Genomic DNA, 23155 nt, shown 5'->3' on the forward strand with positions numbered 1-23155 from the left:
CTCTCTACTCTCTCTATCTCTCTCCACAATCCCGCTTACCAATGGATGTGGTTTGCAATACCATCGAACCGTTCGTACTAACTCCGATGCGCTGCTAGATAATCGCCTTTCAGAATGTCGGGATACCCAGCCGGTGGTGCTGGTGGCGGTGGCCACCAGGGCTACGATGACGGCTACGACCAACAGGGTCGCGGCCATGGAGGAAACGGAACTCAGCAGACCGATTCCTACTACCAGGACGATCAGCAGTACTACGATCAGCATGGTGCCTACGACGCCCACGGTGGTCACCCCCAGCAAGGCGGTGACGGCTACTACGATGAGTCGTATGTTCTTCGTTTTTGCCTACTCCAGTTGTAGGATCGGGCTAACCATACTCTCCAGGGGCTACTACAATGCCGACCCGAACAACGCCTACCACCAGGACGGCGGATACTACGACAACAATGAGCAGTACCAGGACGGCTACTATGACAACAACCACCCCAATGGCTACTACGACCAGGACTATAACCAGGGGCACGCTGGTGGACAACGCCATCAGGGCTCCGAGGAAGACTCTGAGACCTTTAGCGACTTCACCATGAGATCCGACATGGCTCGCGCTGCCGATATGGACTACTACGGCCGCGGCGACGAACGTTACAACAGCTATGATCAGGGCGGTGCTCGTGGATTCAGACCCCCTTCCTCCCAGATTTCCTATGGTGGAAACCGCTCTTCCGGGGCTTCGACTCCTAACTACGGCATGGACTACGCCAACATGATGTCGGCTGCTTCCCGCGAGCCGTACCCTGCCTGGAGCGCCGATGCTCAGATTCCTTTGTCCAAGGAAGAGATTGAGGACATTTTCCTCGATCTTTGTGCCAAGTTTGGATTCCAGCGGGACAGCATGCGCAACATGTACGACCACTTCATGATTCTTCTGGACTCGAGAGCTTCCCGCATGACCCCTAATCAGGCTCTGCTGTCTCTTCATGCCGATTACATTGGTGGAGACAACGCCAACTACCGCAAGTGGTACTTCGCCGCTCACCTGGACTTGGATGACGCAGTCGGCTTCGCCAATATGAAGGGCAAGGGTCTGCGTCGAAAGGCCAAGAACAAGAAGAAGAAGAAGGGTGAAGCTGAGAACGAGGCCGAGGCTCTGGACGACCTCGAGGGTGATAACTCTCTCGAAGCTGCTGAGTACCGCTGGAAGACCCGTATGAACCGCATGTCTCAGCATGACCGCGTTCGCCAGCTTGCTTTGTACCTGCTCTGCTGGGGTGAAGCCAACCAGGTTCGCTTCATGCCTGAGTGCTTGTGCTTCATCTTCAAGTGTGCCGACGACTACCTCAACACTCCCGCATGCCAGAACTTGGTGGAGCCTGTGGAGGAGTTCACCTTCCTCAACAACGTTATCACACCCATCTACCAATTCTGCAGAGACCAGGGCTACGAAATTTCGGATGGTGTCTACGTGCGACGCGAGCGTGATCACGACAAGGTCATCGGATACGACGACTGTAACCAGCTCTTCTGGTACCCTGAAGGAATCGAGAAGATTGTCCTCGAGGACAAGTCCAAGTTGGTCGACATTCCTCCCGCCGAGCGATACCTCAAGTTCAAGGACATCAACTGGAAGAAGTGCTTCTTCAAGACTTACAAGGAGACTCGGTCATGGTTCCATTTGCTTGTTAACTTCAACCGTATCTGGATCATTCACTTGACCATGTTCTGGTTCTACACTGCGCACAACTCTCCCAGTTTGGTCGTCGGTCCTTCGTACGAGCAACAAGCCAACCAGCAGCCGACAACGGCCCAGAACTTCTCTATCGTTGGATTCGGCGGTACGATCGCCGCGCTCATTCAGGTTTTGGCTACTCTGGCTGAGTGGGCATACGTGCCTCGCAAATGGGCTGGCGCACAGCACTTGACGAAGCGTCTCCTGTTCTTGATTTTCATTTTGATCATCAACGTTGCGCCTTTCGTCTACGTCTTCGTGCTCCCGAACCCCAATGAGCAGATTGCTAAGATCCTCGCCATTGTGCAGTTCATCATTGCGCTCCTCACCTTCATCTTCTTCTCGGTCATGCCGCTTGGCGGTCTCTTCGGAAGCTACTTGACCAAGAACTCGCGCAAGTACGTTGCCAGCCAGACATTCACGGCAAGCTACCCACGCTTGAAGGGTAATGACATGGCCATGTCCTACGGTCTTTGGGTTGCCGTCTTCGGTGCCAAGTTCGGAGAATCCTACGTCTACCTGACATTGTCCTTCAGAGATCCCATTCGATACCTCACCATCATGAATATCGAGTGTATCGGCGACAAGATCATTGGCGATGTTCTGTGCAAGAAGCAGCCGTACGTTCTTCTGGCTCTGATGGCCTTCACCGATTTGATCTTCTTCTTCCTCGACACGTACCTGTGGTATGTCTTGGTCAATGCTATTTTCTCCATTGCCCGATCCTTCTACATTGGTTCCTCCATCTGGACACCTTGGAGAAACATTTTTTCTCGCTTGCCCAAGCGTATCTACTCCAAGATTCTCGCTACTGGCGACATGGAGATCAAGTACAAGCCAAAGGTGCTCATCTCCCAGGTGTGGAACGCCATTGTCATCTCAATGTACAGAGAGCACTTGTTGGCCATCGACCACGTGCAGAAGCTTCTCTACCATCAGGTTCCTTCCGAGCAAGAGGGTAAGAGAACGTTGAGAGCGCCTACGTTCTTCGTCTCCCAGGAAGATCACTCCTTCAAGACTGAGTTCTTCCCCACCGACAGCGAAGCCGAGAGACGTCTTTCCTTCTTCGCTCAATCGCTGTCGACTCCCATCCCGGAGCCCGTGCCAGTCGATAACATGCCGACCTTCACCGTCCTCATTCCTCACTACAGCGAAAAGATTCTGCTTTCTCTCCGCGAGATTATTCGCGAGGATGAGCCCTACTCTCGCGTGACCTTGCTCGAGTACCTCAAGCAGCTTCACCCACACGAATGGGACTGCTTCGTCAAGGATACAAAGATTCTGGCCGATGAAACCTCCCAATTCAACGGCGACGGCAACACTAACGAGAAGAACGAAAAGGACACCGCCAAGAGCAAGATCGACGACTTGCCTTTCTACTGCATTGGTTTCAAATCTTCCGCCCCCGAGTACACTCTCAGAACCCGTATTTGGGCATCTCTTCGCTTCCAGACCTTGTATCGCACGATTTCTGGCTTCATGAATTATAGTAGAGCTATCAAGCTTTTGTATCGCGTGGAAAACCCAGAGGTTGTCCAAATGTTCGGTGGCAACTCTGACAAGCTCGAGCGTGAGCTCGAGCGCATGGCTCGCCGCAAGTTCAAGCTCTGTGTTTCCATGCAGCGTTACGCCAAGTTTAAGAAGGAAGAGATGGAGAACGCCGAGTTCCTGCTTCGTGCCTACCCCGATCTTCAAATCGCCTATCTCGACGAGGAGCCCCCTCTGGCCGAGGGCGAGGAACCTCGTCTGTACTCTGCTCTCATCGATGGTCACTCGGAGATTATGGAGAACGGCATGCGCAAGCCCAAGTTCCGCATTCAGCTTTCCGGCAACCCCATCTTGGGAGACGGTAAATCCGACAACCAGAACCACTCGCTCATCTTCTACCGCGGTGAATACATCCAGCTTATCGACGCCAACCAGGACAACTACCTCGAGGAATGCCTCAAGATTCGATCCGTCCTTGCCGAATTTGAGGAGATGAAGACTGATAATGTCAGCCCCTACACTCCTGGTGTTAAGAGCAAGATGACCAACCCTGTCGCTATTCTTGGTGCTCGCGAGTACATTTTCTCGGAGAACATTGGTATTCTCGGTGACGTTGCTGCTGGAAAGGAACAGACATTCGGTACTCTCTTCGCCCGTACTCTTGCTCAGATTGGAGGCAAGCTTCATTACGGTCACCCGGATTTCCTCAATGGTATCTTCATGACGACCCGCGGTGGTGTTTCGAAAGCCCAAAAGGGTTTGCATCTCAATGAGGATATTTACGCCGGTATGAACGCCATTTTGCGTGGTGGCAGAATCAAGCACTGCGAGTACTACCAGTGTGGTAAGGGTCGTGATTTGGGTTTCGGCTCGATTCTTAACTTCACAACCAAGATTGGAACGGGTATGGGTGAGCAGATGTTGTCTCGCGAGTACTACTACCTCGGAACTCAACTGCCTCTGGACCGTTTCCTCTCTTTCTACTACGCCCATCCCGGTTTCCATCTCAACAACATGTTTATCATGTTGTCCGTCCAGATGTTCATGATCTGCTTGCTCAGCTTGGGCGCCCTCCGGAAAGAAACAAAGGCATGCGACTACAACCGCGACGTTCCCATCACCGATCCTCTCTTCCCGACTGGTTGCCAGAACACCGATGCTCTCATGGATTGGGTGTACCGCTGCATTCTCTCCATTATCTTCGTGTTGCTTTTGGCTTTCGTGCCGCTGGTCGTCCAAGAGTTGACTGAGAGAGGATTCTGGCGTGCCGCCAAGCGTCTTGGCAAGCAGTTCTCTTCGCTCTCGCCGTTCTTCGAGGTCTTCGTTTGCCAGATTTACGCAAATTCGGTACAGCAGGATCTCTCGTTTGGCGGTGCCCGGTACATTGGTACTGGTCGTGGCTTTGCGACTGCTCGCATTCCGTTCGGTGTCTTGTACTCTCGCTTTGCCGGCCCTTCGATCTACTTTGGATCGCGTCTCCTGATGATGCTTCTCTTTGCCACCGTCACCATCTGGCAAGCCGCACTCGTCTACTTCTGGATCTCTCTTCTCGCCCTGGTTATCTCACCCTTCCTGTACAACCCGCATCAGTTCGCTTGGAGCGATTTCTTCATCGACTACCGCGACTTCTTGAGGTGGTTGTCCCGTGGTAACTCTCGCTCCCACGCATCCTCCTGGATCGCCTTCTGCCGTTTGTCTCGTACCCGTATTACAGGTTACAAGCGCAAGGCTCTCGGTGACCCATCTGCCAAGATGTCGTCCGATGTACCCCGTGCGGCCATCACCAACATGTTCTGGGGCGAGATTCTCACCCCTCTGCTTCTCGTGGCCGTCACTGTCATCCCGTACCTGTACATCAACGCCCAGACCGGTGTCTCTGCTAGCAACAACCCCGACGCCTCATCTTCGGCGATCAAGCCCACCAACTCTTTGATCAGAGTCGGAGTTGTTGCCCTTGCCCCTATTGCAGTCAACGCTGGCGCGTTGTTGATGTTCTTCTTCATGGCCTGCTTCATGGGTCCCCTCCTGAGCATGTGCTGCAAGAAGTTTGGTAGTGTCCTTGCGGCGATTGCCCACGGCATTGCTGTGATCATGTTGCTTGTCTTCTTCGAGGTCATGTTCCTGCTTGAGTCGTTTGATTTCGCCCGAACTCTGCTTGGCATGATCGCCGTGGTCGCCATCCAACGTTTCGTCTTCAAGCTGATTATCTCGCTCACTTTGACGCGTGAGATCAAGACGGACGCGGCGAACATTGCGTTCTGGACCGGCAAGTGGTATTCTATGGGATGGCACTCAGTTTCCCAGCCCGCTCGTGAATTCCTTTGCAAGATCACGGAGTTGAGCATGTTCGCGGCCGACTTTGTCTTGGGTCACTTCCTTCTCTTCATCATGCTTCCGGTCATTCTTGTGCCCAAGATTGACATGCTGCACTCGATGATGCTCTTCTGGCTTCGCCCTGGGTACGTGTTACCGTCACTTTCCCCCGATCCGCTTTTACATCGTTGCTAACAAACTGTTCTAGTCGCCAAATCCGCCCGCCAATCTACTCGATGAAGCAGTCCAAGTTGAGACGCAAGCGTGTCTTCCGCTATGCCATTCTCTACTTCACCATGTTCATTCTCTTCATGGCTCTCATGATCGGCCCTGCCGTCGCTGGTGACATGATCCCTATGAGCATCTTCAAGTCTCTGGACACGACGAACCTGGCCCTGATCCAACCTACCAGCCTCAACAACGACAACACGCGAGGAGAGACTGAGACTGGTACTGGAGCGGCAGACTACTCAGGAGCCTACCTTACGATGACTTCATCGTCGGCAAAGGCATCCAAGACTAGCAACTCGCAGAGAGTGCGCCTTTTCTAATTGTACAAGCTGTATCATAGACGCATTTGGGGGCGGTAGAGAGAGTCGTCGTTCCACAAGCGGTCTAGGGATGTTCCGAGGAAGGATGAACTACCTAGACTCCGGCGGCAAGTTTTTAATGTCCATTATCAGGCGTGTATTGTGTCTTTCCAACTGCTACCTATTCATTTCTTTTTTGTACGGGCAGGAAAACATGGCTGGCATGGAATCACGGCTGTGAAGGCCTGCAGACGACGTATATCACCAAAGGCCAAGAGTGAGACGACTACCTTAGACGGGTGTATAATCAAGTCCCATTTTGTTCACGTACAAGCTCTACTTACTAAGTCGTAATTTGCAATGATTTGATGTCAGCCACTGCAATTCAACGTTCACGGCACGGGATGTACGTAGCTACCTCTCTTGGGTTCAGGTGTCGAGTTCGAGGGGCCTGTTCCATGCATGATACAAGGAGACCAGTCAGGTAAGGTAGGTTGAGACAGGGAGTTGCCAATAAAGCGACTCGTGTCTGCATTGAGGAAGTGAGCATTGCAAGTCTGATTCATTAGTAAAGAAGGACCGCATTTGCCCTCAGTGAACTAGGCAAGGTGGATGGTAATATGAGTGAAGTCCCCGTATCCAGGCCGTAAGTGCATTATGCATGGAAATGCAATAATGAGTATTGCGTCCTTAAGAGGTATAGACGGATTATGCGAAGACGCAGGCCAGTCCAGGTACTCAGGGGCAGAGAACCTTGTGAGCCAATCAGAACTTGGTTGAAAGGACATGAAAGGATCGACCGCCAGGGGGCGCGCTCGGGGAAAAAACCGCGTCGGAGGTGCTGTCACTTTGGCGCATTTTCAAGACCTGAGCGCACTTGTGACTTGGTCGATTTGTCGATTTGTCGATTTCTTGCCTCGGGTTCCCTCACCAAGGCACCTTACCAACTCGTTGCTACCTCAGATATCCTAAACGAGCGTCCCGCAAGGGAAAGTCTGCCTCATCGTGTGTTCTGCGCTCCTTTGACTGCAGCACCAAGGTTTTGTATCTACCACTTCAGGGCTCCATACATCAAGGTACCTACCTTAACAAGCGCAAAGCACCTATCGCACCAGGATTGGCCGACGGTCCAACGCACCATCCCGTCATCCTCATTTCCTTCACAGGGTACCACGTCCGGATTCTTCGGCCGCGACTCTTCACAACTTGACCCATTCTACAACACATCAAGCTGTCGACTCGCCTTGCGCATCTCTTCGTCTCTCCAGCCAACTTGTGCGATCGAATTAACATTATCCCACCTCTGCCTTCTCGTCAAAGCCATCATGGACGCAGGCGAGGCCCAAACGAAGCTGATCGCCTGGCTGCACGAGGCCTCCGAGGCCTTTCAGAAAGTCCCTGGATCAGCCGTTCTAATTCGCTACATCCAATCGAGCTATCAGAATGATCCGATTCGCTCTGGCATCGAGCTTGTTCTGTTCATATTCTTCGTCCGCTATCTCTTGTCGCCCTCCTATTCAACCCAGAAGCAGAATTTCATCAAACTCCGCGACGATGTACGTTGAGTTCGACACCCTATCCCGACCCCTTGGCTCTGAAGCTCCGAGCATTTGGCTGACACTGGTGGCTAGGAAATCGACGAGTTAGTAGAAGACTGGACCCCGGAGCCGCTTGTGGCTCCCCAAACAGCTCTTGAGGAGATCGAGGCCGAGAGGTTGCCTGTGATTGTTGGGTACGACCGACCTCCCTTTCCTGTCGACGATTCTTTGCCCGGGAACCACTTGACTGACGTTTTCTAGACCGACTGGCCCCAAGACCAAGCTTGCAAACGGACGCACCGTCACGAACCTTGCTTCATACAACTTCTATAACTTCAATGCCAACGAACAGATAAAGGACAAGGCCATCCAGACGCTGCGCACCTACGGCGTGGGCCCATGCGGTCCTCCCCAATTCTATGGCACTCAGGACGTGCACATGAAGACTGAAGCAGATATCGCCGCTTATCTTGGTACTGAAGCCTGCATTGTTTATGCCCAAGCCTTCTCTACTATCTCGAGTGTCATCCCCGCTTTCTGCAAGCGTGGAGATATCATTGTCGCTGACCGCGCCGTCAACTACTCTATTCGCAAGGGTATGGAGGCGTCCCGAAGCACCATCAAGTGGTACAACCATGGTGACATGGACGACCTCGAACGTGTCATCCGAAAAGTGGTTAAGGACCAGAAGGGCAAGAAGTTGACGAGAAGATTCATCGTCTCTGAAGGCCTATTTGAGATCACGGGAGACAGCGCGGACCTGCCCAGACTTGTGAGTAATTCTTTCTGAGCGGTACTTCCGTCACCACAGAAAGGAGACCATTGTTTGCTGACAAGGCATGCAGGTTGAACTGAAGCATAAGTACAAATTCCGCATCATCCTCGATGAGACTTGGTCTTTTGGCGTCCTCGGCCGAACTGGCCGGGGCCTTACGGAAGCGCAAAACGTCGACCCCTCCCAGGTAGACATGATCGCTGGCTCTCTCGCCGGCCCTCTTTGCGCTGGAGGCGGCTTTTGCGCCGGTGCCAAGGATGTTGTTGAGCACCAACGTCTCACGGCAGCTTCTTACACCTTCTCGGCTGCTCTGCCAGCCATGCTCGCGGTCACGGCCAGCGAGACTCTTAGCGTTTTGCAATCTAACCCGGACATCCTTACGCAGTGCCGTGAGAACACTAAGGCCATGAGGGCCCAGCTGGATCCTCGCAGTGACTGGGTCGTCTGCACCAGCTCGCCCGAGAACCCCATCATGCTGCTGGTGCTTAAGGCCGAGGTCGTCGCTGCGCGCAAGCTTACACGAGAGGACCAAGAAAGGCTACTACAAGACTGCGTTGATGAGGTAAGCAAGCCACTGACATACGAGAGTCGAGAAGAAGGTGCTAACTGTGGTTTGCCCATCAAGGCCCTTGCAAACGGGGTTCTCATCACACGCCTCAAGAGCATGCCCATTGCCAACGACCTGAACCCGAAGGACGACAGCTGGCAGATTCAGCCGGCGCTCAAGGTTTGCTTAACCACCGGCTTGCCAAGGAAGGATATCGAGAAAGCAGGTGTCACGATCCGACACGCCATCACAAAGGTCATGACCCGGAAGTCGAGCTCCAAGTCATCATAGCGTACTTGACTCACACTCTGCTTGGAATGACTTTACGGAGTGCACTATAGTGGATGAACTCATGCGGGTGTGGTTTTCACATGCGTACTGGGACTTGTGTCGAACATAGAAGATGCCGGAAATCGAGATCACGGCGGCTGGGGACTCGGATACCCTAGAGAGTTCGCGGACTCACTTGTAATGACAAACATATACATACTAATTAATCATAGAGGCTGAAACGACAGTCAACATTTACATCTCGGACGTCTCCTGTCGCACAGGATTTTGAAACAATCAGGGTGCTGAGCTATGCAAGAGAGAGTTCGGAACGCTAGACAAAGACTGGAAAAGTTTTGCCAAAGGGGACGTGAGTGATGGTAGCAAACACAAAGGCCGCACTGCCAGCCACCACCCACTTCCCGCTGTCAGCTCGGCCCCGGATCCGGCATCGGGCGGACGGTCAACTGGCCTCAGCAATTCGGCATTATGCCGTCTTCCACCTTTGTTGACGGAGTTCGTAGGTCCAGGCCTTTCGGAAAGTTTCCTCTCTTCCCCCTTCTTCATCCGGTCAAACCGCGGCTTTGGGTCCTTTTAGTGTTCTAGACCAGCGACACCTCTCTTAGACATGCTCTACCATCCGCTTTTTGCCCTCTTCCGATGGCTTTTAAGGGTTTTTTTAGACTGAGCCCCAGAAGTCGGGGGAGTGACGAGTCTTCTTCGAACACGCGTCAAGGTCTTTTTGACTAGGTACAAATCGGTAAATACATTGCGCTACTAGGCACTTTGATCGGGTACCTGTGTGAAGTTGGCGTTCAGAGACCGGCCGCCTCTCGAAGGCCGGGCACTGCCTTTGATAACCTATACGGCGCCGATGCGGGTTTAAGCGAGAAGCCTTCACAGTACCTAGGCTGGTTGTGTCGTCGTCTTCTTCTTCGGAGGCTTGAAGTGGAAGAAAGTAGGAGGCTCTAAACCATATGTGTGGATCTGGATCCAGGTTATGGAGTATTCTGGTCATACGGTGACCTCTATAAGATGCCTCAATGTCGTTCTTTTTTCATCTCATGAGCTCTCGAGATCCTCACACATTCATTGAACCGTCTGAGACGACCATCTCTATTGGCTCCCTTCACTGTCCTTACACTTCTTGAGTAGAAACAACATTCCTTCTGTTGCAGTACCCAATCCCACCTCACAATCAAGTTGCAACGCTTCCCATAACCTTATCTACTGTAAGTTGACGCTTGCCTCACAAATCGGGTGTCGATCATGGGGAGAAAATTCCACGTCAAATGCTGACCTACATTGCAAGATTAAGACCCGTCAAGCATCGCGTTCTTGACTGTGAGCAATTGAACTTCCACTGGCCGAAATTGAAGACGACATTGAGGACCAGAAACTCAATACCACCAACGGCTCGACATTTGTTCATCTTTATCTCCAGATATTGAGAACAAAGTGCGACCAATACTCTGCAAATCAACAACAACCTGAGCTACGAAACCCATTTTCGGAAGTGAGTTAAGAAGTCCACATCAATTCCTTGTTGGTTTTAAATTCCTCGGGAGTGGTTCCTCGGCAGGGGTTCCTCGGCCCCTCGGATACCTGTTGTCTCTTTCCACGAGTGCAATGTGTTGCTTGTTACAAGTGGGAACCAACATTCCTGCCTTCGGCTGCGCTGTCTCTCCCTCCGCTCGTTACTCCCTTCCCGTCTCATCTCCTATTCTATTGTTTCCCGTACCTCATCTTACCCCGTTCCTGCAGTTCTTGGAACAAGACATCAAGCCCCTTCCGAGCATCTTTGTTGTATGAATGAACCGTGAGAAATCACAGCCAGGTACCAAGGACGCCCCCGTGGGGGTGGGGGACTACGCTACTTGAATACACCATGCCCACCATCTCTGGCTCTTTTGGTGTTTCTCGTCTTTTCATCCTCTTGTCTTCGTTCCCTCATTCTATACTGTTGCCCGTTGCCGTTGGCTTCGTGTAGTGCAAAGCTGTATCGACAGCGATTCGTTCCTTTCCTGCTGATGTTGTTGCTTTCGTTGTAGTCATTTTCTGACCCTACCATTCTTCTCTCTCGTTCAATCCTGATTCCAAACCTGTTTAACTCACGATTCTGTCGCTACAGAGCCCAACTTTGAACAATCCTGTTCCAGCGAATTCCAACCTCAGCCGAAGCCTAAAACCACGGGCGTCTACACCACCATATTCTCTGGTATTTTTACTTTGCCTCAATCGAGCCCACTCACCACGCACCGCTACGCTATACAAGTCGCAAAACGGAAATGAAGTCTGCCGGTCTATCGTCAACACTGGCATTCGCTGCCTTGCTTGGGCTCTCGGCTGCTCATCCCAAAGGTGAGTCAGCCTTGTTTCGTTGCCATGCTATCTAAGAGCATATCTGACACTATTATACAGGCTCTAGAGATGTCAATGGAGCAATTATTCGGTCTGAGAAGATCCTCGTTACTGATCCTTCACTCAACGAGGCGACCGAGGCCCCTCAAGTCGTTGTCTATGTCGACGAAGAGGGCACCCCTTTGGAAACTACCATCCAAACGGTCCGCTTCGTGCCGCCATCGCAATCACCCAAGCGCCCTTCGAAGCCTGCAGAACTCAAAACCCGATCCGAGGAACTAGCCACTCGCGTTACCTCGTCACGAGACCTTACCAGTGACCTCCTAGGCTCTTCTTCTTCGTTGGTTGCCTCGGCGACAACGTCTCTCTCCGTTTCTTCAACATCATCCTCTACGCCAATTCCCTCTTCCTCCCTTACTTCAAACTCGACTCTGAACGGAATTGCGTATGCACCTTACACAGCAGCGGGACTGTGCAAGACGGCCGCTGAGATCGACGCCGACTTCACGGAGCTCAAGGGGAAGTACTCGGTAGTGCGCACCTACGGCACCGACTGCAATCAGATCGCGAACGCCCTTCCCGCAGCCAAGAAGGCTGGTCTCAAGCTCTTCTTGGGCATCTTTGATATCAGCTCAATCTCTGACCAGGTCGCGGCCATTAGTACGGCAGCCAACGGCGACTGGTCTCTGATCGATACTGTCAGTGTCGGCAACGAATTGGTCAACAATGGCAAGGCCACAGCGCAGCAAGTCGTAACAGCCGTCGGGGAGACTCGCCAGCTTCTCCGCGCCAAAGGTTACACCGGTCCTGTTGTGGCTGTCGATACCTTTGTGGCGGTTCTTGCCAACCCTTCACTTTGTGATGCTTCTGACTACTGCGCGATGAATATTCACCCCTTCTTCGACAGCAACACGGCGGCGAAGGACGCTGGCTCGTTCATTACCAACACGGTTGCTCAGGTCCAGGCCAAGCTCACTGACCGAAGCAAGCGTATCGTCTGCACGGAGACGGGGTGGCCATGGAAGGGAAATTCCAACGGTGCCGCTGTACCCGGTCTTTCTGAGCAAAAGTTGGCCGTCGACTCAATCAAGAAGGCATACACAAGCCATCCGAATGATGTGATCCTCTTCTCTGCTTTCAACGACCTCTGGAAGCACGCCGAGGCAGCGACCTTCAATGCGGAGCAGTACTGGGGCATTGGAGCTCTGTACTCGGCATCTGGAAAATAGGCAGAAGGATCACTAGAGGAGGAAGCGAAATAGCCGTTTGTTTCTGCTGGGCTGCGGGCTAGCCAAGGACGAGGCGGATACGTATGATTTTTTTTGGGTTGAAATGATGAGTATCAAGGCTTTCATGTAATATATATTACAAAACAAATTCTTTTTGGGAATGAGCTTCTTTCCAACTGCATTTCCCTTCGTAGCCTGGGTCATGCGTACATTTCGATGTTTTCAGAGCTTTTGGTCTTATGATCTAGTGAAATACACTAGGCTTGGGTAATGTTAGCTGTGAGGAGACCTCTGTCAGCTTCTTCACGGTTCCCATGGCCATGCTGACGGAACCTTTGCAAGACTACAAGTTCAACTCGTAGCGTTAAGCAAGGCAAGGTAAGTGCGGAGTAGGTAGAACTGTCTCTGTCTGATCTGATGGTCCTCCGTGGCCAAGAACCGGTTAACCAGGCCGTCCGGCCGGCACGGCCGACCGTACCTGATGATGCTACTTCGATCAGTTGTTTCAATTGGAGTTACCCCGAGGAAAAGAAGACGAGAAAAGTAAACATGTGATTGCGATGGAAGCTAGTAAGGGCAGCTCAGGAGAAAGGAAGTGAAATGAAAGTTGATTACTAAGTTACCCAGTCAAGTTCATAATGATAATCTGTACACGTATACCTATTCTAGAGTGAGAAATGGGGTAATGAGAGCGCAGTCGCAGGCAAATGTGAGCCGAGACATCTGGAAACACGCTATGGTGGAACTGTACAGTTGTGTTTCTCGAACGATTTGTCTTGGGAGGAAAGTGGCTGTGGCTGTATATTTGCAACGGCCAGCGGACTTGAGCGGCCCCCGATCACCCGATTCGTCACTTGGGTGAGATGAAGTACCTGGCTACCTAAGGTATGTGGCCACGGCAAGGTAAGGTACTCCATAACTTATAAGTAGGTACGCAGTAGGTTGGTATTCAAGGGCGAGCATGGATGCGCAGCGCTCTGGGCCTAAGATAGTGGAGGTATTACAGAGCCGGATGGGTTTTCGCCGCGGATCCCGGCGCAGAGCCCGCGCAGAGCCCCTCCAAAGTGTCAACCTCACTCCCTGTCTCCCACTTACACTTGAACTCAAGTGCCGGTATCTGTCTGTACTTCGTACCGCGTAGAAAAACACTTTTTAGAGCACCAGAAGCATCCCAAGCTTTCGTTAGCTGAGATACCTTAGACAGGATGCCACTTTTCCTGAGAGGGAGAGGGGCCACTCTCTACCTTACCTCATCGATAGCTACCTTGAGGTACACGCCTAAGGTAGGTACTGGACGTGCCTTTCAATACCTTGATGTACGGTCCAAGGTACCTTTGACGGCCGGATCAACATGAAAGATGCGGTGAGCTTCGGCGAACCAAAGCTGCAGCCTCCCTTACCATGCTCCGATTAGGTGTTTTTCCCTTTCCTCCAACCACCCCTCCAATGCACCACTTCTAACTTCCTCCTATTATTTTATCCCCGGGAGCTGCCTTTCTCTTACAAGAACTCAAATTCGTTCGTTCCATTGGTATTTCAGCACCTGCTCCAGCCATTCCCCGTCCCAAGCTCTCTTCTGAGTTTTGCTGCTTTGCACCCGACACTCAAAACCCAATTGCAACGTAACAACACGGCCGTGTCGGAGCCGCAAGCGCAGGCGCAATGGCTGCCTCCACGGGGATGGCTTCCGGCGGGAAGCCAAAGAGGACGAGGGAGTACCCGCTCATGTCGCGCCGCCAGATTGAAGATTTGATCGCACAGGGCAGAGTGGTCACAATAATTGACGATTTCGTCGTCAAGCTGGACGGATGGCTGGCATACCACCCAGGCGGCGACAAGGCTATCCAGCACATGGTCGGTCGAGATGCCACCGACGAGGTCACCGTGTAAGCACACCCTTGCTCCTCTTCCGATTCCCACTCGATCCTTCCTCGTCGCGGGCTGGGAAGAGGGAGAGGGAGAGGGAGAGGAAGAGAAAATGAAATCACAATGGCTTATATTGTTTTACATTATGGCAGGCTGCATTCCCCAGAGGCCAAGGCACAGATGGCTCGGTATCGAATCGGAAGAATCGAGGGCCACTGGAGGAACTTTGTCCCACCCATTCAGGGAGGCAAGTTCAGGACGATCGAGCAGGGCGGTCCCGAGTTCGACCATGCCGAAGACGACGACACATTGCGCTTCTTTGGCGCCTCGTCTCCCAGCGACGTCAGTTCACGAGAGGCCTCGCCTGTATTTGACACCACAGAGAACCACGTCCGTCACAGAAACGGCACTGTGCCCAGCCCGAATTCAGCCTCTGGCTCTTCGGCCACGTCAGTCATCGACGATGGTCACGACGGCAAGGAGATGGACGGCACTGCTTTCCTCGACTCGGAGACGCGGAAGCAAATCCGTCTCGACCTCGACAAGTACCCTGCCCTGGACGACGAGACGCAGTCAGACATTGTGCGAAAGTACAGGCTCCTCGACAAGCGCATCAAGGCCGAAGGGCTTTATGACTGCGACTACCGTGCATATGCCATCGAGGTATCACGGTATACGCTTCTCTTCGTCGGTATGTTGACGTTTCTGCGATGGGGCTGGTACTTTCCCAGTGCAGCTTGTCTGGGCTGCTTCTGGCATCAGCTTGTGTTCACCGCCCACGACGCTGGGCACATGGGCATCACCCACAACTTTCACGTCGACACGTGTATTGGTATTTTCATCGCCGACTTCATGGGCGGGTTGTCCATTGGATGGTGGAAGCGGAATCACAACGTCCACCACATCGTTACGAATTCTCCAGAGCATGACCCCGATATCGAGCACCTGCCCTTCTTTGCCATCTCCCACCGCTTCCTTGGTAACTTGACGTCGACCTACTACGAGCGTGTGATGGAGTACGATTTTGCGGCGAAGCTGTTCATGAAGGCGCAGTCGTATCTCTACTACCCCATCATGCTCTTCGGCCGCTTCAACCTCTACAGACTCTCATGGGACCACCTCATTATGGGCCGCGGTCCCAAGAAGGGCATCGCCTGGTGGCACCGCTGGCTCGAGGTGGCCGGACAGGTCTTCTTCTGGGCCTGGTTCGGCTACGGCATCGTATACAAGTCCATCCCCACCAACTGGGACCGCTTCGTCTTCGTGATCATCAGCCACATGTTCCAGGCTCCGCTGCACGTCCAGATCACACTCTCCCACTTCGCCATGAGCACCGCAGACTTGGGACCCCACGAGTCGTTTCCGCAAAAGATGTTAAGAACGACCATGGACGTCGACTGCCCGACCTGGCTCGACTTCTTCCACGGCGGCTTGCAGTTCCAGGTCGTCCACCACATGTACCCGCGCATCCCACGCCATAATCTGCGTAAGACGCAGCGGCTCGTGCAGGACTTTTGCAACGACGTGGGCATTCCGTACGCCCTCTACGGGTTTGTAGACGGTAACAAGGACGTGATCGGTCGGCTGGCCGAGGTGTCCCGGCAGGCCGCCATCTTGGCAAAATGCCAAAAGGTCGCGGCTGATCACATCCAGAGCGGCCATGGTCACTGATGGCATCCGGTTGGCCGTTTCGGTCTTGCATCTTAATCTCAAAAAAGCTGGTCTCATGTTCGTCATCTGGTTGCATAATGTACTACTCCGTATACCCTTCTGGCCGTGAGGAGAGTAAGCCAATGACTCTTTTTGCGACCGGGGGTGTAAGGAAGATGATGTGAGGAGAGGAGACATGCATACCAGCCATGTAGTCTGTGGCGCCTAAGCCAAGGTTAGCTATAATATCTGGAAGAATCGATCTGATATGACATAGAAATCTGTGTCCAAACGAAAGCGCATGCATACGGTGTGACAAACTCATGCAGCAGACCGCATGATCGGGTTGCCCGATCTGTACTTCTTCGTCCGACCTTCCTTGAGCCGCTCCTCCATCCCTGGAGACTATGTGACTACTTCCGATGTTCTAGCTGTGCCACATCCAACCATCGCTCTCAGCCATGTTCTGTATCGTTTCTTATTCCACCTTGTACGCGAGGAAAGGGCGGATAAGAAAAGGGGAGGAAAGAGGGGGGAGAAGGGAAACTATTTACCAGCAACTTACTACTGTACCCAAGACCTTCAACCGGCGTGGGATTCTCTCCTCGCTCCCCGGTTTCCCCATGGGCCAATGAACGTTGAAACAGAAATAGTGCAACCACAGGTATGCAAACAACCCACATGTCGGAAATACGGAGTACTGGAACGATCCAGAGGCGCGATCGCAGTGTCTCAACGAGCCATGCCGCGAGATACAAGGGGAAGAGAGGCGCGTTCCTTTCAAACTTGCCGGCCTTTTCCACGAAGTACACGGCGTGGTATGCGCCCCAGCAGTACCTTTGATGGGAGCTTTGGGCCTTTTTTTGACCACCACCACCACCACTGTCCTCCTGCTCCCTCTCCACCCAGACGTGGAACATATGGAAATGCCTCTTTTCCCGATCCATGGTTCACTTTTTCGATCGGATGTTCTGACCCTGGAATATGCACGATCTAGGAATCGATGAGGCTGCTGGCCGTGAGACCCCACGCCATATCGGAACGCAACCCCGATGAAAGCCACTTTAACAAGGATTCAATAACTTTCTGAGAAACTAGCAAGAGAAAGAGAGGGAGATAGCATGGGGAAGGGGTCAGTTGGAGAAAGATGGAAAGGTCCCGGGAGACAACATGAAAACCGGGTGGCCAAGTACGGTGCAGATACACCACGGTAACATTGGAATAAGCAATAACGCCAAGCGGCGAGTCACACATCTAGTTCTACGCCGACCCAGACAGACGGGAAATCCTTGGGTTCAACCTCCGTTTCCTTTCAACGAGGTTCCAGTGCCATGGAAAGTGAACGCGCTAACCCTCTCAGACCGTGGGGTCGCGAACACATTGTGGACTGTCATCCCTCCTCGATCAACGAGCAATTCCCAGTCTCGTCCTTCGCCACCGTTCTCCTTGGAACAAACCCGCAACCACGGGGCAACAATGGGCAGAACGGAACGTAGCTCGAGACATACGAAGAGTCTTCATAGCAATTTGATGAGGGGGTTTGTAGAAAAAAGCAAAAAGGAGCATGTGCCATAAGTGGTGATAACAGAATAGTAAACGAAGATGGAGGAGGAGGGGAAAGGATCGAGACGCCGAGCCTGTCTAGGTTGCAGCGCAGACATGGACGCAAGGCTTCGGGTGATACGGGACGGTCAAATTCGGAGGCCAGTCCGGCCCCCCGTGCTCCTGTCTCATTGGCGCTTGGAAGAAAACAAGACGTAGGCGTAACATCAAATATGTCTTCGTAACGGCCGTTAGCCAAGTATTCACAGCAGTCGACGGGCTATTCAATCCATGTACTACCTGGGTATTCATATCGTAAAGCGGCCATCCTCGGCAATCACAACTGTCTTTGGAATCATCGGTGCCACATTGACACCTCCTTCGAGACAGGAGAATGGGCGGCGCTTTGGATTGGTGAAAGGATGGTCTGGATCTGATAGTCCGATAGACTCCCGTAGCCACGTTTCTGGGCACGACTGTAGGGGGGTTGACTGAACAACTCTCGAACAGCAACTCCTGGATAGGTCCTGAACAGCCTCTTGAACATGACCGGGGAGCCATAGGCGGTGGGCAGCTGCTGGTCGAAGCTCCCGGGCGTGGTAGTACGCAGCACTTTGAAAGCTTTGTTAAAAGATAATCAAGGCGCAGGTCGAGAAATGTATTTAAGATACTGCATATGCCCTGCATCATGCCCGAGATGACTCGAGATCTTCGACAGTCTCTTCAGCAGAGCTTTCATTAGCCTCTCCAGAGCTCACAGTCAACCTTACCTCTACACACTCTATGGGTGTACTGCCATAACCAGCCCATAGTCCCCGGCCATTTTTCAGCTTTGAGCAGTAGCCGAATCCGTCGCCCAAACGATTAGTCGGAGACGAGTTTGGCCAAGCTGACGAGGAATTCGAGCGAGCTCTTTCTCGACTCGACAACGGTATAAAAAGAAAAGAAAAAATCAACAGTTGTCGATTCCTCTTTCCACACAGCTCTCAAAGCTTGTAACCATGCCACAGGGCAAGAAGAAGAAGACCCCAAGGGCCTCGAAGCCCCCGAATGTCCCGAAGGGGCCCAAGCCCAAGGAGCTTCAGGAAGAAATGAACGAGGAAGCATACGAGCGAATCCTGCTTCGCTATGGAGAGGACGTAAGTGTTTGAAATAAGCTACTTGTTCAGCTACAGCTACCCCCACAATGTCTACCAGCTTACACAAGGTAGCACGACTTTGTGCGGCGAGCTAGGATTACTCTCGACAAGAAAAAGAATAAAGGCTCGCAGAGTAACGATCCACAAGTAGGCCAGTCAAGTAAAGGATAATAAGTGAGGAGCTTGGTAATGTCTTCAGTGTGCAGACACAACGGTGAAGTTTCGTGTCGTCGTAAGACACGATGAACAATGTGTTAGTACTTGGCACCACGTTTCGGAGGCCGCTGGATTCCTTTATCGAGTACTTATTCTTTATGTGTGATACTGCCGTGCCAATTTGTGATTTGGAGCCGAGTTATGAGGCTGGTAGCAGCGATTGAAAGACTGCCCTTTCATCAACCATGGAAGTGAAGAGTGAGAGGAGACTGATGGGGGAAGAGATGAATTCCAGCAGAATGTCGAGAGTAGGCCAGGGATAGATGGAGGTTGGCCAGGCCGACCCAAACCACTGGAATTTTGGGGGGAAAGATGATCCAATGTGACTGGCTGCAATCAACGCCTTGATCTTGGCTTTGGATACCAGGATTAGTAAGTCGGTATAGGATGTTATTGGCTCACTGGTCCTCTCGTGCCTCCCTCCAAGTTCTCTCTTCTCGTAATACACTGGCGTACCAAAAGTATGTTCAATAGGTGCCTCTGTCGCGGCGTGTCACCGCCGAGGTTCGATACCCATGAATTGGCGATGAAAGCTCGGCAGTATTGGTCGAAGTTGCTGGGACTTCAGGAGCGGGGCAAAGACGAGAGGTGAGGGGCGAGGAGGGGCTTGAAAAAGAAAAGAGGCCACTGTGTAGATATTTGTCTCTTGGAGTTGCACCAATAGACGCTATAATTAATTGGTACTTGGCCGAGGATTCTTTCTCTGTTGAACATTGCGGGGTCGGAACAATCAATGCTGTCTCCAAGTTTGTGGAGATATCTGTCCGGAGATAAAGGAGTTGCATCGGCGCTTTGATGTCAGGTCAATTCAAGGAACAAAGTCGTGGCTGTGATATTTCCTCCCCAACCCGATGAGCGGCGTTTGCCGACATTCCTTGCGTGTTTACTCCCAGTAGCTAATTCGCTACCTACCTTAAGGTAAGTTTTTGCCCCACGTCAACCACGTTATCAGAATGACAGGAGGCTCCCGCCAGTTGCAGAGTCCCAAAAATAGCAGCCTTACTCGGCCCAATACCTGGGGCAGCAGGATAGGGACCTCTTCCGTACGGAGTACGGAGTAATTACGTCGTACTCTGATACTTAGCTGTCCCCACTATATTGAGCCATGCCAAAGTACCTACCCGTGCTACCTTACCTTGGTATACGTTCAGTCGCTGGAGATTGCAGGTTCCCGAAAGTATGGTGAGCCAGTTTCCCTGGGGCTTCCTGCAACTCCTTTGTCCGTACCTAGGTAACTTGTCTTGAGGTTTAGAACTCGAAAAGCGAGGTGCCTGGTGCCTAGGTATTGAGAGTAATCTAACTTCCCAAAGGCGCGGAAAGAAGATCTTGAGGTGTAGTGCCTCAGGACACTAGGAACCTAAGGTGCAGTTGCATAGGAGGAAACGGAAAAAGGTACATCCCATGAGCAAGGTACCTTAGGTGCTTGGGGGTATGGATGGAAGGGTGCCCAGTGGTCGGTCCTTCGCCAGTGACGCCACACCACCTCCACCTGCCGTCTGCACCCGCCTCTTTTTTGACGTCCCACGGTCCCAAAGCCTGCTTGCTGCTTTCTTGTCTCGGCTGCTTCTGTTTGCTCTTGACCCGGCTGCAGCCTCACTTCCGCGCGCCTATCGCGACATCACACTTCAACGCGGCACCTTGGGACATTTCGTCATCCCCTCCATCTGCAACTCCTGCAACTCCTAACTTGTTAAGTTTTCTTCAGTGACGGCTTCCAAGTCCCGAAGTCCCCGACACTTCCCACTAAACATTCGGATACTGCCACTGTGACCCGGGAGTGAACCCAGCTCGGCTCACCTACCTAGCTCAGCTCAGTTCAATACCGCTTGCCTCTCCATTGGCTCCTGCCATCTTATCCGTATCCTTCTCCACCATTTCGATTTCGACCCAACGCGGACTACCGATATTCTTACCTACCTTACCTCACCTGGACTTGAACTGTACCCGACTCGTCTCATACAAGGTCCTGCGCCAACGTTCCGGGACATGATCCCGTCGTTGCTGTCTCGACCTCGCCATCAACCATGGAAGTCAGCATCCAGAGAGCTTTGAACGATAAGCTCTATGACAAGCGCAAGGTCGGCGCACTCGAGTACGTCTTCCCACCACCAAAGGCCATTCTCACTCACTTCATCTCACTTCGTCTCATACTCATTTCATGCTCATCTCATGCTCATCTCATGCTCTTCACTCCTGGCTGACTCTTTCATTTCCGACTTGCTTTAGGCTCGAACGAGTCATCAGAGAGCTGGTCGTCACTAGAGACTATCCAAGAGTCCAAGCAATCCTCGAGCAACTGTGCAATGAGTTCGCATACGCGGTCCACCAACCCCATGCTCGAAATGGAGGCTTGATAGGCCTGGCCGCAGCTGCCATCGCCCTCGGTCACGTATGTGCCAACATGCACCTTTCATGAACTGACTGTGACTCCTATTCTTGGCCTGGACCTTTGTGGCTGATTTTCAACATTATAGGAACTACCCCGCTATCTCGAGAAGATCGTTCCGCCAGTGCTAGCATGCTTCACCGATCAAGACGCGAGAGTCAGATACTATGCCTGTGAGGCCATGTACAATATTGCCAAGGTCGCCAAGGGGGAGATCTTGATATACTTTAACGACATCTTCGATGCGCTCTGCAAGGTTAGTACGGTCGACGTCAAAGTCAAAGTAGCACCCCTCAGTATCTCCTCTTGCCGTCATTTCTGACCTGACCACAACAGCTGGGAGCTGACTCTGAGTTATCCGTTAAAAACGGCGCCGAGCTGCTCGACAGACTGATCAAAGACATTGTCTCTGAATCCGCTGCGTCGTACGTTTCCGTCCTTGAGGGAGAGTTGGACCAGCAGGAGCTCAGCGACAAGGACGAACTTGAAGAACGCGCTGCCCCTCCCACCGCCTTTTCCTTACGCCGGTTCATCCCACTCCTCCAGGAGCGCATCTGGGTCATCAACCCCTTTACCCGTCAATTCTTAGTCGGCTGGATCACATTGCTCGACTCTATCCCCGACTTGGAACTCGTCACATTTCTGCCAGACTTCCTCGGGGGTTTGCTCAGGTTTCTGAGTGATCCCAATAGAGATGTTCACGTTGCAACTAGAGCCTGCCTCGACAAGTTTCTCAGCGAAATTAAGAGGATATCTAGGATCAAGAAGGGCATTGCTGAGAGCAAAAAGTCGCGCGAAGGTGGAAAGCGGAAACGTGAGGAGTCGGTAGATTCCGGGAGTCTCCAAATCGGCCCGGAAGAGGGCGATGAGGTTGACTCGCAATCCGACGACGATGACAGCAGCGGCGAGGAAGACTGGGTACCAGGACAAGACGTCCAAATCAACTACCGAAAGATTCTCGAGATACTGACCGCCACTCTTGACTCGCCCCTTGGTAAGGCTTGCATTTCACTCCGCTACGTAGCCCTAGCCCGAATCACAGCTGACTCTTTGTGTGATAGAGGAGGACTCTCTCTTGGAGTCGCTGCGATGGATAGTCGAGTTCTTGGACATTTGCCCCGAAGAGGTGCTACCGTTCACTCCCAAAGTCTTGGCTCATATGCTACCTGCTATGGCCAGTGGTGTTGAATCCATACGCCAAGCTGCCGCACGCGTCAATGCTGGCCTAATGGACTACGTCGTCTCCCTCTCTGACGAACCAGAAATCGGCGGCACCTCCCAGTCCATGTCACGCATTCCAATTTCTGGTGAACGACAAGAGGGGCCATCTAGTGCACGAGCTTCCCTTTCTAGTTCACGAGACCTCGAAATGCGGAGCCCAACCCCTGCGCAGGGGCACAACCGTTCTCTCTCGACACCGGTTGCGCCGCTAGCTAATAACCATCCCCAGGTAGATCTGGACTACGCCGCAGCCGTGAACGCTTTGACACTCTTGTTCCTCAATGACCATGAGGCAACTCGTGTTGCGGCCTTGACGTGGTTAATAATGCTTCATAGGAAGGCCCCTCGGAAAGTTCTC

General features: G+C 52.5%; 5 protein-coding genes across 5 annotated transcripts; all 5 read left to right on the forward strand.

The window, feature by feature from the left end:
* Positions 1-114: 114 nt before the first annotated feature.
* On the forward strand, positions 115-6078 carry FKS1 (1,3-beta-D-glucan synthase; the record flags this gene model as incomplete). Its single annotated transcript, XM_053199079.2, has 3 exons — positions 115-326; positions 385-5673; positions 5736-6078. 3 exons carry the CDS (start codon positions 115-117, stop codon positions 6076-6078), a joined length of 5844 nt encoding a protein of 1947 aa, XP_053043472.1.
* A 1304-nt stretch (positions 6079-7382) lies between these two features.
* LCB1 (serine palmitoyltransferase component) lies at positions 7383-9208 on the forward strand (the record flags this gene model as incomplete). Its single annotated transcript, XM_053199080.1, has 4 exons — positions 7383-7613; positions 7689-7789; positions 7857-8367; positions 8441-9208. The coding sequence occupies 4 exons, from the start codon at positions 7383-7385 to the stop codon at positions 9206-9208; spliced, it is 1611 nt and encodes a 536-aa protein (XP_053043473.1).
* A 2267-nt stretch (positions 9209-11475) lies between these two features.
* On the forward strand, positions 11476-12777 carry MP65 (Cell surface mannoprotein mp65; the record flags this gene model as incomplete). Its single annotated transcript, XM_065759194.1, has 2 exons — positions 11476-11480; positions 11616-12777. 2 exons carry the CDS (start codon positions 11476-11478, stop codon positions 12775-12777), a joined length of 1167 nt encoding a protein of 388 aa, XP_065612292.1.
* Positions 12778-14439: 1662 nt separating this feature from the next.
* On the forward strand, positions 14440-16314 carry N0V96_011202 (uncharacterized protein; the record flags this gene model as incomplete). The annotated part of the gene is made up of 2 exons (XM_053199082.1): positions 14440-14663; positions 14796-16314. 2 exons carry the CDS (start codon positions 14440-14442, stop codon positions 16312-16314), a joined length of 1743 nt encoding a protein of 580 aa, XP_053043475.1.
* Positions 16315-21214: 4900 nt separating this feature from the next.
* On the forward strand, positions 21215-22764 carry N0V96_011203 (uncharacterized protein; the record flags this gene model as incomplete). The annotated part of the gene is made up of 4 exons (XM_065759195.1): positions 21215-21282; positions 21417-21579; positions 21665-21832; positions 21913-22764. 4 exons carry the CDS (start codon positions 21215-21217, stop codon positions 22762-22764), a joined length of 1251 nt encoding a protein of 416 aa, XP_065612293.1.
* Positions 22765-23155: the final 391 nt, after the last annotated feature.

This window comes from Colletotrichum fioriniae (assembly GCF_027942845.1).
Source record: "Colletotrichum fioriniae strain IMI 355084 chromosome Unknown scaffold_16, whole genome shotgun sequence".
NCBI classification, from domain to species: Eukaryota; Fungi; Ascomycota; class Sordariomycetes; order Glomerellales; family Glomerellaceae; genus Colletotrichum; species Colletotrichum fioriniae.